At 38.3% G+C, this 16718-nt stretch overlaps 2 protein-coding genes across 2 annotated transcripts; one reads left to right on the plus strand and one right to left on the minus strand.

Moving 5' to 3' along the window:
- Window positions 1–4702: 4702 nt before the first annotated feature.
- On the minus strand, window positions 4703–8196 carry LOC139148671 (putative nuclease HARBI1). Its single transcript, XM_070720161.1, has 3 exons — window positions 7609–8196; window positions 6065–6241; window positions 4703–5553 (listed from the first exon to the last, which is right to left on the minus strand). The coding sequence occupies exons 1-3, from the start codon at window positions 7615–7617 to the stop codon at window positions 5032–5034; spliced, it is 708 nt and encodes a 235-aa protein (XP_070576262.1). The 5' UTR covers window positions 7618–8196; the 3' UTR covers window positions 4703–5031.
- Window positions 8197–8663: 467 nt separating this feature from the next.
- Window positions 8664–15134, plus strand: LOC139146989 (uncharacterized). Its single transcript, XM_070717842.1, has 6 exons — window positions 8664–8758; window positions 9432–9603; window positions 9881–9924; window positions 10315–11201; window positions 12997–13293; window positions 13787–15134. The coding sequence occupies exons 1-6, from the start codon at window positions 8664–8666 to the stop codon at window positions 14281–14283; spliced, it is 1992 nt and encodes a 663-aa protein (XP_070573943.1). The 3' UTR covers window positions 14284–15134.
- Window positions 15135–16718: the final 1584 nt, after the last annotated feature.

Below are 16718 nucleotides of genomic sequence, written 5' to 3' on the forward strand. Positions count from 1 at the left end.
AATACGTAGTCTCAAACTTAGTATCTGCGCTATCGATCACTGGCCAAATCTAACTTGGGGACGACAAGGTGACGGAGTAAAACGATAAAATTTAGGGCGTTGTGAGTAATTTTGAGGGTAGGAACGCACGCGACGACTTTTTTTTTCACCATATTTTTTCACAAAATGGACAATTTTGTGTCAAATGTCTGTTCCACCCCTATAGGTTACGATGATATCTTCCATAGTATTTAGTTTTTACGGCACACGGAACACGGGTAGACAGACCCTAAGCGAAAAATCTCCATGGTTTCAATTGCAGAGTGCGGCGATATAAATTTGAATTTTTTCGTTCCATACCCCCCACGTAGAGAAGTTCCATTTGGTGCGTTCCGACTATGTGCGTCGCCACTGTGGCCGAGTTCGATTGTAACCCGAGTAGCGACCCGAGTAGCGCGCGTTGCAACCGAACGACTTCGAGTTGCTACTCTGATGACGAAAATTACGTCATTTGACCTTTGAACTGAACCCGGGCCTCTCCTGCGTTACGACCAAGGTTACTTGGGTTAGAACTCGACAAAATGGCCACCAAACAATCGTGAGTAGATACAGTTTTTTTATATATTTTTGTCATTTTCGAGAAAGAAAGCGGTAACCGACGCTTTTGCATTAACTAACCAGCAATGTTCATAACTTTTACAGTGCATCTGTATCTATGCACTCGCCGTACTTGTGCAGACGACAAAATCTGGCGATACTCTCTTTGAAATTTGAGTGGTTTGCCGTGGGACTTGGGCTTCTCAGCTTGTGCGGCTGGCGCCTTGCCCAAGGCACGAGCCGCACGACAGAAGTCCAAGCCCCACAGCCAACCAAGGTTATATATTGCAGCTAGGTAGTTATATTTTTACTGTGCTCCCGATTTTCCGGCAAATTTTTTTTGTTATTATTTTTTCGACATGAAAAATGAAATGCAAAACCGATCAGGCAACGTCAATATTATTTTCATATTCTAAATTTAATGTTTCACGTCAGCTTTCAGCTTGAAATTGTTGACGCAGCGAACGAAAATCGCCCACGAACAGTTATTCAAGTCCAGAAAGAAATTGCAGATTTGTTGAAATCACCAACCTTGGTAAGTATTACTTAGTAACGACAAATAAACACAAAAGTTTCATCAAACGTCATGCAGCAGTCGTTTTGTTTATTTTTGCGGTGAAGTCAGCTGACTGGAAATTATGTACTGATACATTGTAACCATACAAGTCAACCTATGTCCACGTGTGAGGTCTGTACTTGCTATTCTGACCATTTTGTATTTAGTATTTTTTTGTGCGAGAGTTATGCAGCATGATGACATATGCACTGTAAGTATTATGATTACTGGGCAAATTATATTAACTATGCATCTATGTTATGTTTTTTTCCTTACATTTCTACTGGCCTTAGTGCCTAGAGCCTGATTAAATAAACAAACAAATAAATTAATTAATGAATAAAAATTGAATCGTGACTTAAATACACTAATTATTATCTTGAATAGACTCCAACATCAAACAAGCTATACTTAACCAGGCTATAGCAGCACATAACGGAAAACAAAAAGAAAATGGAAAGCAAACTAGCCAGCTTAGCAAAGATGGAGAGAATGAAACACAAGCACAACAAGATCAAGTAGAGCCTAAAAAAACAAGCACAGAAAACAACACTAACATAGATAAAGTTCATATCTGGACAGATAGGGAAGAAACTTTATTAGTTGTTCTGAGATCAGATATGGAAGATGTGTTAAAACAAAGTGTAAGACATGAAAAATTGTGGCAAAGCATTGTGTCAGAAATGGAAAAAAGCAGGTATTTATGTTACTATTTCACAAGTGAGAGATAAATGGAAAAATCTAAAAAAGTCCTACATGGAAGTAATCGATAATAGAAAGAAAACTGGTGGTGAAAGGAAAACTTGTAGACATTTCAAAGAATTTGATAATCTGTATGGGATGAAAGAGTCTACAAATCCTACATGTACCATTGACTCCCTTAATCTAACAGACACAAGTAACAAGAACAAGGATTCTATAGTAACAACAGTGACAGAAATGACAGACATGACAACGACAAATACAGCAGACACAACACAAACCACAGCTTCTACTGATGCAACACCACGTAAATCTAGAAAAAGAAACAAAACATCTGACAGAGTTTCCCCTCAAGACAAAATAATTGCAGCAATTTCACAAATGGAAAAGAAAAATGATGATCTGTTTGAGCTAATGGAGAAGCAACACACAGACAAAATGAAGAGAATGGATAGAATGTTGAATTTATACGAACGGTCTCTGAGTAAGAATTGAAAATTGAATTACAATGAAAAATACGAACTGAATTTCACAAATAGTTTGTGCTAATAAAAGTCACCCTTAATTTTTCTGAGTGCTTTGATATGTTTCCTAAATATTTCAATAGAGGTCTTATGTTGTCTGTAACAAACACAATGAATTTTTGAATAATTTTTTTCATCTGGACATTAGATGGCCTTCATTGATTTCCATACAATTACAAATATTCATTGTCCACAGTTTTACCAAAAATGTTTCATAATGACCAACATCGATCTTGTGTAATTTTTAAAAAATTTCATCACAGTTTTTCATCCAGTTGACTGTTTTGATCATTTCAAATTTTTTATCAAAAACTGTTCCATGAAATAGTTGATGTTCTTTGTGGATAGATGGGAGAATTATTAATTGACAGGAATTAAAATATGCTTAACTTTTCAAAAATGCACACAAAATTTAATCAAATAGAGAAACAGTAATGCAAAGTTTAGCACTTAGTCTTTTTCAAAACTTCTATTGAAAATAGTTGACTTTTTTGTTTAAATTTCAAACCTTGGTACAAGTAATATGTTCAAAAATACATCTCCATTTATAGCAAGCCAGAGAGAATTGATTTGTAAAATATTATAATTTTAATAAAAATGATAGTGATTTAGTATACCTTGTGTAAAATTATTATGTAATTGTTATAGCTGGCATAGCAGTGGGTAAGTTTATTAAATCCTAAAAAAGAAAATATTTGTAAGTTATTATATCTTGAATAGAGTTCATAATAAGTTAGTTGAGAAATGTACAATGAATTGAACTGATCTGTAATTTTATATGACTTAGATAGAATTGATATGTAACGTATTATGTCTTGAATAGAATTTTAATTGTAATTTACTTCCATTCAGTAGAACTGATATGTAATGTATTATACCAAGAATATACTTCACATGTACTGTAGTAGACCTTGAATAGAATTTGAATTGTAATTTACTTCCATTCAGTAGAACTGATATGTAATGTATTATACCTAGAATAGACTTCACATGTACTGTAGTAGACCTTGAATAGAATTTGAATTGTAATTTACTTCCATTCAGTAGAACTGATATGTAATGTATTATACCTAGAATAGACTTCACATGTACTTTAGTAGACCTTGAATAGAATTTGAATTGTAATTTACTTCCATTCAGTAGAACTGATATGTAATGTATTATACATAGAATAGACTTCACATGTACTGTAGTATACCTTGAATAGAATTGAATTGTAATTTACTTCCATTCAGTAGAACTGATATGTAATGTATTATACCTAGAATAGATTTTACATGTACTGTAGTATACCTTGAATAGAATTTGAATTGTCATTTACTTCAGTAGAACTGATATGTAATGTATTATACCTAGAATAGATTTCACATGTACTGTGTAGACATTGAATAGAACAAGTGTGTAATTTAATATACTCATTTGTAACATCTGAGATAGGACAATACTGGAAAAGGGTCTTTGCTTTTTCAGGAATAGTTTTTATGCAAATGTGGATTCCAATCATTATTAATGTTTTTAGCTTTATAGCTTCTGACTATAACATTAATATTAAATGCAATAAAATATTTATAAATATATGATCTTAATTTATCAACAAATATCTGATTAATTTGTAATATGACACTATCTTCTCTTATTAAAATTACTGCTAAACCTGATGTTTTATTGTGTCACTGTATAAATCCTTGTACTAGAGTAATATGTAGTCAATTAACCCACCACTGTGTCTTATGTAAAGGCATGGGAACTGTGTAAACATTTTATATTAGCTTTGTTTCAGACTCTGCAATGAGTAAAGTAATCAAAATTGTACCCATCCATAATCCAATAATATACATGGTCAATTGTTACAAACACAGACACAAAACAGCACAGAACAGACAGTAAAGTATCGGTACACACAACAAAGTCAAATCAATGGAAGAAAGATATGTGGACCTCTGGCAAAAAGATCAAGAAGTGATGTTGAGAAAGCGTATGCCCTGGGGTCCTTTTGAATGAAATAAGTATAAAACTGATGAGACCATGGAATTGAAATATTTTCAGGTGAAACTATTGACCACTAGAAGGTAAACTGGATTTGGCATTGCACAGGATGACACAAATTAATTTTTTGGATAAATTAAGAAATTTTGTCAGAGCTGTTTAACTTATGTATGACACTGAAGAATTCATCTGGAAATTTCAAATTCTTTGTAAGAAATATATTTCTATGAAAATATTTGAGTATCTCTTCACATATAGTACATGTACCGTATATGAGTACAAATGAACCCTTGTATTAGCTGTGATAACTTTTGTCATTTCTGAGACATTTGATAAAAACACATCAAACAATCATGTAATGAATGAACAATGTCTTTAATGCAAATCACCGACAAATAATCATAGCAGTGAATTTTTTACAAGTATTTCAAATATTTAAAAAATTAACAATGCTTGTAGTTAAATAACTGATTAGTGTAATAATACTTGACAAAACGATTTCATTGAATAGTCTTTCTGTAACATATCAAAACATATTTATAATTTATGTCTAACAATAAATTAGAGAAGGATTAAGATTAAATATTTCAGGTTAGAAGTACATTCAGCAAAATTTAATATTAATTTTTTTCTTATAACAGCTAAACAACTTTCAAGATTAAGTCTCACTGATTTTTGATCTATCCCTTATTGCAAATGATTCATCAGCTGTTGTCTTCTGACAATACCTCCAGGTGCATTCACATGAATATTTGGATATTGGTTTGGATCATTGATATGTTGTGGATCTAAATCAATATAGTTTTCCACCTCATCATGATGGACAATGCATAGATTGTGCAGAATACAACCAGAAATAATGGTCTCACACACATCCTCTGGACTATGCATTGGCAATTCTCTGAGCCTCCTCACACGCCCCTTTAAATGCCCAATCGATCTTTCAACATTTTGACGACAAGATGAAAGTACACGATTAAACCTGCGTTGTTGAATATTGAGAAATCCATTGTCTCTGAAAGGAGTGATGAGCCATTCTCTCAGAGGGTAGGCTGAATCACCAATGATATATTTTCCGGGATCCAGAGTCACTTGATCTGTCTCAATTCCTGTAAACACTGAAGAATTCCGAAGGACACGGGCATCATGTGTGCAGCCAGGCCATCCAGTGTATGCGTTAGTGATCAATAGATGATCGTCTACAATGACCTGGAAAAAATGAGATGCAACTCAGCAAATTCCCAAATATTCACAGCAGAATAAAGTGTCTCCGTGTAATAAGATTATGAAACTTTTCAAAATAGAATATATTCCTCCAAACAGTTGACTGCTATAGCTCACCATCCAGCATTTCACAATTACCCCTCCTGGCCCATAATGGATGAAAGCGAAGTTTGCATGACATTAAGTATGAGGCAAAGCCGAGAACATTATGTTGTGTAAAGTTTACTTAAGTCAATTATAGACACTGAGGGGGTGTATCATTGCTATACTTTGTAGTTTTGGCAATGCTAGTGATTTTCTAGCTTTGTAGAAAACATCTTGCGCCACAATAATCAGATAATTAGATACATTATCAGTAATAGTCCAAGGGTATGATGTCACAACATTCACTGGTATTGACAAAGCTGTAATATAATATTACATAAATGGACAAACCTCTCATGATGGAACAGCATGCATTATAATCAAAACTATCATTATAATAAGAAATCCTCACCTGAAGTTGCATTGATGCATAACCTTTCCTATTGATATAATCCTGAGCTCCACCAATACAACCTGACAGTCGAATGTGAGTTCCATCAATGATTCCGACGACACCTGGCAAACCATAATCAAGCTGGAAGCCCTGGGAAATCTCCCTTTGTCGCTCCTGTGCTGGCCACTTGATAACCTGGAAAAAAGGAGAAAATATGGATAAATTTTTTTCATCTTAGTGAATTTTTTAAACTTTCTTCATTTAATTATTTGCTAACACATTTTAATCTTGAAAATTGTGAGAACTTTTTAAAAGGTTAAAAGACAAAAATGTGTAGAAAAATACATTATTAGACCTAGATCACAAAATATACAATGCCCAAAAAATTACATCCTCCATAATCAATCATGAACAAATTTAAATATTAATGGATTGTTTGACACTATAAAAATTTTCATATGTCACTTTTTATTTTCACTGTGTTTGTGTCATGTTTTGTAATGAAAGTTGTGGCAAAAAACAACTCCACAATCCCAGACAAAACGACTCTACAAGTGTAAAACTTGATGAGTTCACTCTTTCTCCACCAAAGAAACTTTGCTCTATCTAATAAGAAACATCAATACTCTATATATTAATAATCATAATCTATATTTCTTATAGTACATTACATATTTAAATATCTCAATGCAATTTACATTAAAAGTGAAAATAATAGCAATTAAAAAAATTATCAATAAAAGTAACAACTTATAAAATCACAGAATGGTTAAAAGTAGATCAAAATATTAAACTCATATGTAAAATGACTTAAAAGTGTAAGTTTTTAACCTTACTTTAAAATTATCAAATGACTGAGGTGCACAAAGGTGTGACGGTGTGCGGTAAAGAATTCCACAGATGAGGCACACAAATTGAAAAAGCTCTCTATCTCCGTAGCAAGATGTGCGACCAATGTGTTGATGTAAGTTAATTTCCCCATTAGAATGTGAACGTAAGGTGTGACTGGTACAACGTCTAATCAAAAGCTCATCAAGATAAGATGGTACATGGCTACAGATAGCTGTGGGTCCACAGCTGTGGTGTTTTCGGACGGGATTTCCACCTTCTAGGGACTAGTTTTTACTTTTCCAATACAGGGTTTAAGTATCGGAAAAGTCAAAACCAGCCCCTTAAAGGTGAAATCCCATCCGAAAACACCACAGCTGTGGGTCCACAGCTAGGCTACAGATAACTTTGAAAGTAATACAAAGAATTTTGAAATAGATGTGTTGGACAGGCAGCCAATGGAGGTCACAAAGAATGGGCTATGATCACTTTTCTTCTTCCTGGTGGCAAGTCGAGCTGCCGAATTTTGAATTGTTTGCAGTTTGCGTATTCCAAATGAAGGGAGGCCGAAAAGTAAACTATTGCAATAATCCAAGCGAGATACAATGAAAGCATGATGACTTGAGGGCCGATCTCATACATTACGGATTTTGCCTATCTTTAATTAATGCTAAATATAGTTCTGTTCCCAAATATACCATAAAAATAATACAGAAAATAGAATGTGTACTTACATCTTTCATCGTAGCAATGACAGCTTTGGTTACACGCTTTACCAAAGAATGAACTGTCGATTTGAGAGATTGAAAATGTGCCCAACTTCCCTGATTGATTCTTGATTTACCATGTACCAAATCCACACCAACAGCTGTTTTTCTGGGCTCACTTGAGGTCGGCCACCAGGATGCTCAATTGAAATAACACGGGAGATTCTACCCAGTACAATGGTGAAGATATATTTGCAGATACGGAAGTGTATGCAGAAATCTTGCAAAGAATACTGTGGTACGACATTTTCTGCAAAGTTTGTAATCCGTGGGACACATTTTCGGCGCAAAAACAAACAACTCAGAGCGACAATGATAGCAGTATTTGTCCGGAGTTGAAGAACTGCTGCGGAGTCTAAAACTTGGTCATAATCCTCAAAAAAATTTCGAAAAACTAGAATTCATTAAACTCGGTCGCCATTATTGTTTACATGGGTTACTACTCTGTTGTCGTTCGTTTCGTATCTCCCGGGTTACATTTCTGCGCATGCTAAGTAGTGTCCAATGACGTAAGTGTTTGCTACCCGGGTCGCTACCCGGGTCAGAATCGAACTCGAACTGTCAGAGCATAACGACTGCCGTTCTATTAATACCCTCGTTCAACATTGTTCAAAACTTGTGTCATTTAAATTTATCCAGGTAAGAGTTAAAAGAAATGCGTGATTTCCATGACAATTCCGATGCTACAAACCCTCCGGTCTGCTTCCGTGGTAGATAAAAATAGGAAACGCTTCTTTGTATTCTTAACAATAAACCCGGTCAAGGAACTCCAACCCCCTGGATCGGACGATAACACAGCGCGCCCTCAAGCGAGTGTTCTATTCATTCTTAGGCGATGTCACAATGGATCGTTTCGTGCGCGGACAAGTATTTACGGAAATCCGAGCACTGTTTCGGAAGAAAAATCAGAGACATGGGATGCTTGATCGAATACCTCATAAGTTAATGGTGTAGGAGAGACCACTTCCAGTGTTGGTAGAACCGAAAATTTCCGACCCTTTCAGTGGTTTTTGTATAAAAATATGGACACAGACATCCCATCACTTGCATCGCGCACTGCGCAGTCTGTAAATGTCAATAATAACAAAGAGAGGTTGCATCTTAAAGGTTTGGAAAGGTATGTTAACATAATTTTTTATTATCAAGCTAGTCTTCCACCTTCTAGCTTTCTTCTTCGACAACAACGAAAAACAACAACAGCAGCAGAAACAACAGCAATAACAACAACAACAACTATTGTAAAGTGTTGTTTCTGTAAAATTTGTTAGATGTTGTTTGTTGAGTCGCTGATACGCATTTTTATAGCAAATCTTAATGCAATTTCAACGACGAGATATATAATATTGTATGGAATATTTGTGCTTGTGAGAGAACGCGCATGTACAGGTTCATGTGAACAATACCAAACCACATTGAATGATTTGAGAGAGAGAGAGAGAGAGAGAGAGAGAGAGAGAGAGAGAGAGAGAGAGAGAGAGAGAGAGAGAGAGAGAGAGAGGGGGGGGGGGGAGGGAGACAGAGATCGTCAACATGCGGTTCCCTGTACTGCTAACATGCCTCACACATTGTCTTGCTTCAGAACCTCATGTGAAAGTGGCTTTTTATATGAGGAAAATCACAACACATAAAACTCATTTATGATGTTGATGTGGTAAGGGAACATTGTTACCGCCAAAACGAAAATATTAACAGTGTATACACGACCACTGTGAGAAGCGTAAAGATGCCGTGAAACAAGAGTCAAGTTATGGGGTCTCTCTAGTTTACGTATTATTCTCCTTCGCCGACAGATCACTAGAGAACGCACTGGATGTGAAGAAACACATCTACAGACAAGAAGAAAGAGAGATGTTGCGTCACTTACAGAAACTACAACGCGACAAGGAAATCAGGTATTCGTCGTACGCGCTGAAGACGGGAAGCTTTGAAGATGTAAACAAAGCAAGCAACAAAGAAAGAAAGGTAGCTTAGTCTGCTCGGAATATTTGAATTTGAATTTGATTTAATGTCCTACAAATGTCATTCATAAATGCGGTGAGCTTGGCTAAAGATAATACCTCATTCTCATTCTAAGTCATGATCATACTAATGCTATCGTACGCCATCCACTTACACTTCTCTCTGTTATCAATCTATCCCTGTCTGTCTGTCTGTCTGTCTATCTGTCTGTCTGTCTGTCTCCCTCCTCTCTCTCTCCCTCCCCCCCCTCTCTCTTTCATATTCTACTCTTTATCACTAGGAATCAAATACAGCTATGCATAGTTCCTGGGAACACAGCAAAAGGTAAACAAGAATGTGATAATTATCCACACACACACTGGCAATCCATCCGCTCCAAATTATTCTGCATTCAAAAAGACAATAGCTCTTACTTTTATCGTCCTCCCCCCAAAGACGAGTAAAGTATGTTAATATACCTTATGGCTTTGCTAACACAACACTCTATGTACAATGTTCAATGTATTTGTTTACAAATGAATTCTGGTCCTTTAAATTTACTTGTCAACAATAGCAGTGGATATTACAGTCATGATACAGGGCGCATGTTGTGCGTTCCCCATTTCGCCATGATTCTGGGTGTAGAACGAGACCCTTTATAAAACAATGGAACTTTAACAAAGAACAGCCAATTGTTCGCTAACAGGGCCTTTTTTCCTCTTTTATTTCTTGTAGTTCACATGGAGACCTTCACGACTGCCGTTACAACACTTCATGTCAAGCTCACCACATGCTTCCTCCAGTCGACGGCAGCCGAGACTTTCACGTGAAACACCACCATCACCATCATCCTGGTCATCACCACCACCACCAAGGTCATGCTCATCACCACGGTCATGGCCATGGCCATGGGCAGCAGCATCAAAGACATCACCACTTTGAGCATCATCTGCACCCCGACGCGCATGTACGACACCCTACGGAGCATCATAGCCTCCATCGTCTGCACCTTACAAGAAAACACTCTCCTTCAAGGATTGTCACGGACTCCGACCGTGCGCGTCACTTTCATACAGGACACTCCCCTGCTAAAGATTCACACTTTCCCGACTTGCATCAGGACGCGCATCACGGACGCAGATTGCAACATGTCCCGGGTCCTGCGGATCACGACCACCCGCATGTACACCACGGCCAACGACGCACTGACTTTGACGAGCGCCTCCACCGTCCTCATGAGGACAGCGTACACCCTCATCTCAGAGACGGTCGCTTTCACATGATCGCCTGGCAAAAGGACAGTAAAGGCCCAACAGAGTTTAAACCCCAGCCGCCATCGTCTCAAAAGCCCGAAGGAAAACCGACGGGACGAACTGCAAGAGTCGCCCGAAAACAAGAGACTGCTTCTAAAGACTCGAGTCCTGAATATGACGAACAACAACGCAGCCGTCCGCAGGATAAAACGACATCCGCAAAGCGATATCTGTCCACCGATCAACCAGACGGACAAATTTTGTCTCGCTCACAGGGAAAAAAATCAGAAAGCCCGGGACTACTCTCCAAGAGGGAACGGTCAAAGGAGACAGGTTCAAGTAAAGGCGGCAGAACAAGTCCAATCGATGGTAAGTCAGAAAGTGACCGAACGAAACGATTTAAACGAGAAACTGAGACGAAAAAGGAAGTCCGTGTGCAAAGCCAACATGTCATGACGTCATCTGCAGGTGAGCGACAAGTGGGAAGATCGCCAGCTTCGCCGAGAAAAGGTATAAACAATTTTGAATGAATGTGTAAACGAAAACCTCTAAGGCCAGAGAAAAAAAAATCTTGTTCATCGGATCTTTTGGACCAAGTCCCAGGAGCGGCGAGCGAAATTTTTTTTTTATTTTTTTTAGGCCGAAGGTAAACGCGATGGCATTTTTGCACAGATGCAGACAAGGCAAGATAATTGTTTCCCTTTTTACCAGAAATATCTCAGACAAGAAACACTGATACTGGTAACTGAATTCAATACTATATTTCCCAACAATAACATAGGCCATTACATTCACAGTTAGTGTTTACACAACATATTCTGAGCATTTCAACATTCTCTCAGAATAAAACTGAAATGTACAGCAAATCTCTGAAATTCAACAATTCAGTATTGTCCTTTAATATTGTCCTGGTGGGACCTAGCATCTGAGTTTTTTCATTTTACTTTCACTGCATAAAAACCCTATAATACTCACTGTATTAGCGTGGATTATAATCTGTATTTTAGCTGAAGAGCGCATATACAGATGAATACAGTCAAGAATCCATTTTTTGTATTCAGCAAGCGTGTATTCATGTGATTTCATGTGAATTCACGTGTATTATACTATAATACAAGCAACTTATTAATGTGAATTTATCTGAATTATTGGGTTTTCATGCAGTGTTTGGCCCCATGTTTTGGCCTCTTTACCACTGTCTATATATACACATAATAATGGTCTAACAACACTGTACTGTGATCGGAGTGAAGTTATATCATTCAGATCATTCAGATCGTACTTTAACATCGACGCAACCATGTGTTTTGTCATTGCCGTAAATTTTTATACTTTCGATGCAATTTTCATTCAATCGGATGCACCGTCCATCTGCTGTCCCGATCTTGTTGAACAAATCGCCGAACGTAATATCAGGACAAACACTGCACTGAATAGCGTCTCTGGAACTAACTGTTGGCCATCACGTCGAATGTTGGCGATCAAATTAATACTCATGTAACATGTACTAACCTTTACAAAACGAGCAAATTTCTGGCCAAATCGACCCACTTTGCGTCGTGATTCACCAAATTCAGACGTAACAAACACGTGTTGGCGGTCAACTAAGTCCGAACACGAATGAAGTCTCATTCAGAATCCCGTGCCCGCGAAAACCCGACACAGTGTAGGGCGCCACCAGCGGCAGTACTAAAAATATTCGTAATGCGGAAGTAAGAATTTGCCGCGATCAAAAAAAAAATTCCAAATATGCCAAAGTAGAAGCGGCGATTCCGATGAACAATTTATTTTTTCTTCCTGGCCTAATGTTATTAACTTCATGTACGTGTCATCCTTCATTGATTTGAACATTTCAAGGCCAAAATAAGGCGTACAACCGATTTGTCCCTCGCACTTCACCGTCCCCGGCAATATAGGATCTTTGTAGGGGTTATTATGCAATAACTCAGACAGAGTCCATAACGCAGGCGAAGAATTGTGTACATGAAAGGAGATTCTTAAATTGGCCATTTTGAATCTTCAAATGTCAAGTGCTATACACTTTGCAGACAAATCGTTTCAAGTCATCAGTTTTCTTGCTCGCCCTAGGAGATATTTTCCCCAACAGGACCCAACAAACAAGACAATTACATTCTCTCTTTTCTCTTCATCTCCATGTAATAAGAGGGCAAGCAAGGGACAGTCCAAAAGACTGAAAAATCGAAACACGACAAAAGTAAGAGTTATCATGGAGTAGTTGCTGAGAAACACATAGATGACGTCACAAAGGCAGCGCCGGCCGGCAAGTCACAGCCTGGTACTGGAAAGACAGAAACCCCCGAGGGACAAAAGACTGGCCCTCACCTTGGCCATGACGTCAACCAAAGGCATCACCATGGAGACCGGCACACAGGGAAAGCGACCGATACACATCTTGATCATCAGGAGCAACAACATCAAGTTCATGGTAGCAGCGAAGGAGGTAAGTGACAGGCAATTTAACTTTTTCGAGAAATTTTTGATTATCAATGACACTGTGAGGAGTGGCCAATGACCTCATTTTGATCATAAATATGGGGAGGGTGTTTTAAGATAAGCAAGTGATACTTCATCGGCATTATCCGAGTAACTTTTCATGCATATGTATTTCCAGTATATTTGTTCTTATAATATACAGTTTCTTAAAGTTCAGGCAAAACAAAAAAGTATGTATATTTCTACAATAACCAGACCTACCTACACTAGACTCTAGACATTTTTCGCGCTTTTAAAATTTCGAGAACATTCTCTAAATTTTACTGTATCTTATGAGTCTCACCAAACAGTAGGCAAGCTTAAATTACAAATACCCGACCGTTACTATATGTGGCTATCCCATCATAATTCGAATAAATACTCAACCATCCGCTAAGCCTACAGACTGATGCCAATAAAAAACCCCTAGATATAGTACTAGAAGGGTTTCTTTTTTACAGATAGTACAACACCAGCGTTGAATGCGTTGAAGTCTATCAACCCATCCTTCTATCGGTACCTGGCAGACAAACATCACATAAGTCTCAACCCAGAACTGTTGGCGCAACTTCACAGCCTGATGAAATCCAGCACCGACGTTCTCCACGGCAGCCACCCCGAGCGCATCCTCCCACAGGTGTTCGGCCCCGTGTGCTCCACAGGCCGATCGCACCGCAAGAAGATGCTCGCCCTCGAGTTCCTCACCAAGATGCTGCCGGAGATCATCAAACACGCGGAGGAGCACCCCGACTTCAACCCGGCGGACACCCTGCAGTGCCGCTACCTCCGACTGACGGGATCGAACGTGGCCGCCCTCGAGGAGATGTGTCGCAAGGGCGGCGTCGACGTGGAGATCCACCCTCACAGCAACATCGAAGATATCGCGAGATTTATTTTCGATAAAGCTGACCAGGCTGATGCCGAGGGGCACAATTTGATGAGTACACGCCAACAGTGACTAACGGCTTCGGCCATCCGCAGAAGTGTCGATCTTGGCATGGAACGTGCACTTTAAAGCTCAGGACATTCCTTTTTAAATTAATTTTCGGTAAAAACGCCAAAAGATAAGGCAGCATTGTACTGTTCCTGTGTGCTCCCGTGAAATTAAATGAAACATTCAATTAAAGCAACTTAAGAATTGATGACTCATGTTGACTCAGAATCGAAACATTATTGGTACATTTATATACATTATCATATCTAAACATCATATTATATCATAGCTTTGTCAATACCAGTGAATTTTGTGACGTCATTCCCCTTGATTATTAATTGGAAAAGAGCGCTCATGAACGACATACACTCTTTGTCGGCATTATTGTATGTAAAGCACCTATGGAAGTGTCCCTTGTTCAAAAGTTTCTTTAGGAATGACCTCTTTTAGTGTCAAGAATACAGTACATGAGCTACTTGGCATTCAAGCTTCATTGTAAGCGGTGAATGTCAACCCAGCCTAGCTTCATAACACGACCTCGATCGCAATTTACAGGAATTCTGTGAAGGCAAAGTTTTGCAAACAGACTAGTGTGGCGCCATTTGCCTTGCTATTGAATGTGTTATTGGGGTCGATGTGACCGCAAACTGCCCAGTCACACATTATCTTTCAAGCCAAAACATTCTTGTTGTCAACCCCCTTATATTATGTTAATATTACCGATGACAGATGAGAATTATTTGAAATAATTGTCATCTATTTAACTTTTTAGGGTGATTCCGAGGAAGTTGAGTGGACCAGGGAAAGACATATGCTTGTAATACATAGAATAAAATATGCAAACCACATCATTGTTTCAGTTTTTTGTCCAATACAGCCCCCAAGGAGAGTTCATGTTGGATCAATTAGAATTCTGGACATCTCTGATGAAACTGTCCGTTTCCTTAAGAAAGACAAAAACGTCTTTCAAGAGAAAGGACCGGTCGTGTCCACTGCAGAGTCAGGGCATCTGCTGCTTTCAGTTGAGTTAACAAACAATGTGTTAGGGAGCCTATTTTGAGTGATTTGAATGTTCAATCCTGTCACTTTGGTGGAAGTATTGTACATGTACATGTCATGTATCTGTGGGATCTATCCGCGCAGTTGGATTGTCCTGCCTATAAGGTGTCTTCTCCAGGCGCTACTAAGAGCGGCAGCCGATCAGTATTTCGAAAGCTGACGATTTCCCCTCAGAACTACCAACCATAGAGTCACCGTTTTTGAATTTGACTTGGTGAAAGAGAAGTAAACGATGATAGAATTGATTTCAGATGTCTTTCTTCCTCAGGTCAATTTCACTCTGGTGCTGCAGAAAGTCTGTGGCATCTAAAACACGAATGTACTGCGACACCGTTGCAGTTTAACAGGACTTGTTAAGTTGTTTGTTAATAATGATAATTTGGATTTGTAACATTTCCAGTATGTTCTGTATGCCTGGGTACGTTGTATGACTGACAAGGTGGACGTTTGTGACAGCAATTTATCATAATATTAAATTTGTCCATGGTTGCCGCTTTCCCCTGGGACAACTGAGAAGTTTTCATGTCTAAACCAAAACAGAAATAAAAAAGGATACTGGATTACAGAGTTTCTTAACCGGCTGATCAAGCTTGATATTAGGATTAGATGATCAGTGCTACCCGGATCCTTTTCTATATTCAAAGGGGAAAACACGAAACCCACCCACCATTTTGATGAAATATACTAATGAACAAAACTCAGAATTATGCGTCTTTTTTGCCCTGTATGACTTAAATACATCACTGTCTATGGCTTAATTGCTTTTACGATGGTGTCACGATATCCTAGCTCTGTGCTATACGCAAGTTGGTCGCACCACCTCTCCTTCTTTTCATATACGTACAATGAGTGCAACATCAGCAATCTTGTAAACAAAACGCACGCTGTGCTTACGACCTTCCCCCATTCCCCTCACCCCCGTTCTACCACACGTGGCCATGTTCAATGCCCAGCCAGGCAACTTATATACTTCACCGTACATCAGCAGGTCGTGATGCCGAATTCCATCGTAACTACGGCTTCCTGGCGTGCGCCGCAGAGCAACATCATTCTGACCAGGCGACGGATCTGAGAAAGAGAGCTATCAATATTTTTGTTGAATTTGAACAGAAATTTCGGTATCGATTATTTTATGCGATGAAGTTTGAAGCAAAATGGTCTCAAATCAATTTTGACTGTTCACGGCAGCCAAATTTTGTCGATAACGACAGTTCATTGCACTGTATAGAAAAAACTGTCGGAAGTATGCCCAGCTTTTTACATTTCCGTCTCACAGCCTTATTTTGAAAAAAAAATCAGCCAGAAATACCGTAGAATTTTAAATATCGCTTGTGGAGGAGGTCAGAAGAGAGTATGAAAGTGTTTGCAATTTAGAAAACCGAACACTGGAATTATTTTAA

The sequence above is a fragment of the Ptychodera flava genome, chromosome 13 (assembly GCF_041260155.1).
Source record: "Ptychodera flava strain L36383 chromosome 13, AS_Pfla_20210202, whole genome shotgun sequence".
Classification (NCBI taxonomy): Eukaryota; Metazoa; Hemichordata; class Enteropneusta; family Ptychoderidae; genus Ptychodera; species Ptychodera flava.

Coding starts and splice junctions, on each gene's coding strand:
- LOC139148671 (XM_070720161.1), bottom strand. Junction 5,554..6,064: donor ATGCATCAATGCAACTTCAG/GTGAGGATTTCT, acceptor CATTTTTTCCAG/GTCATTGTAGACGATCATCT.
- LOC139146989 (XM_070717842.1), top strand. CDS start 8,664: ATGGACACAGACATCCCATCACTTGCATCGCGCACTGCGCAGTCTGTA. Junction 9,604..9,880: donor CAAGCAACAAAGAAAGAAAG/GTAGCTTAGTCT, acceptor CTTTATCACTAG/GAATCAAATACAGCTATGCA. Junction 11,202..12,996: donor CAGAACAAGTCCAATCGATG/GTAAGTCAGAAA, acceptor CCATGTAATAAG/AGGGCAAGCAAGGGACAGTC.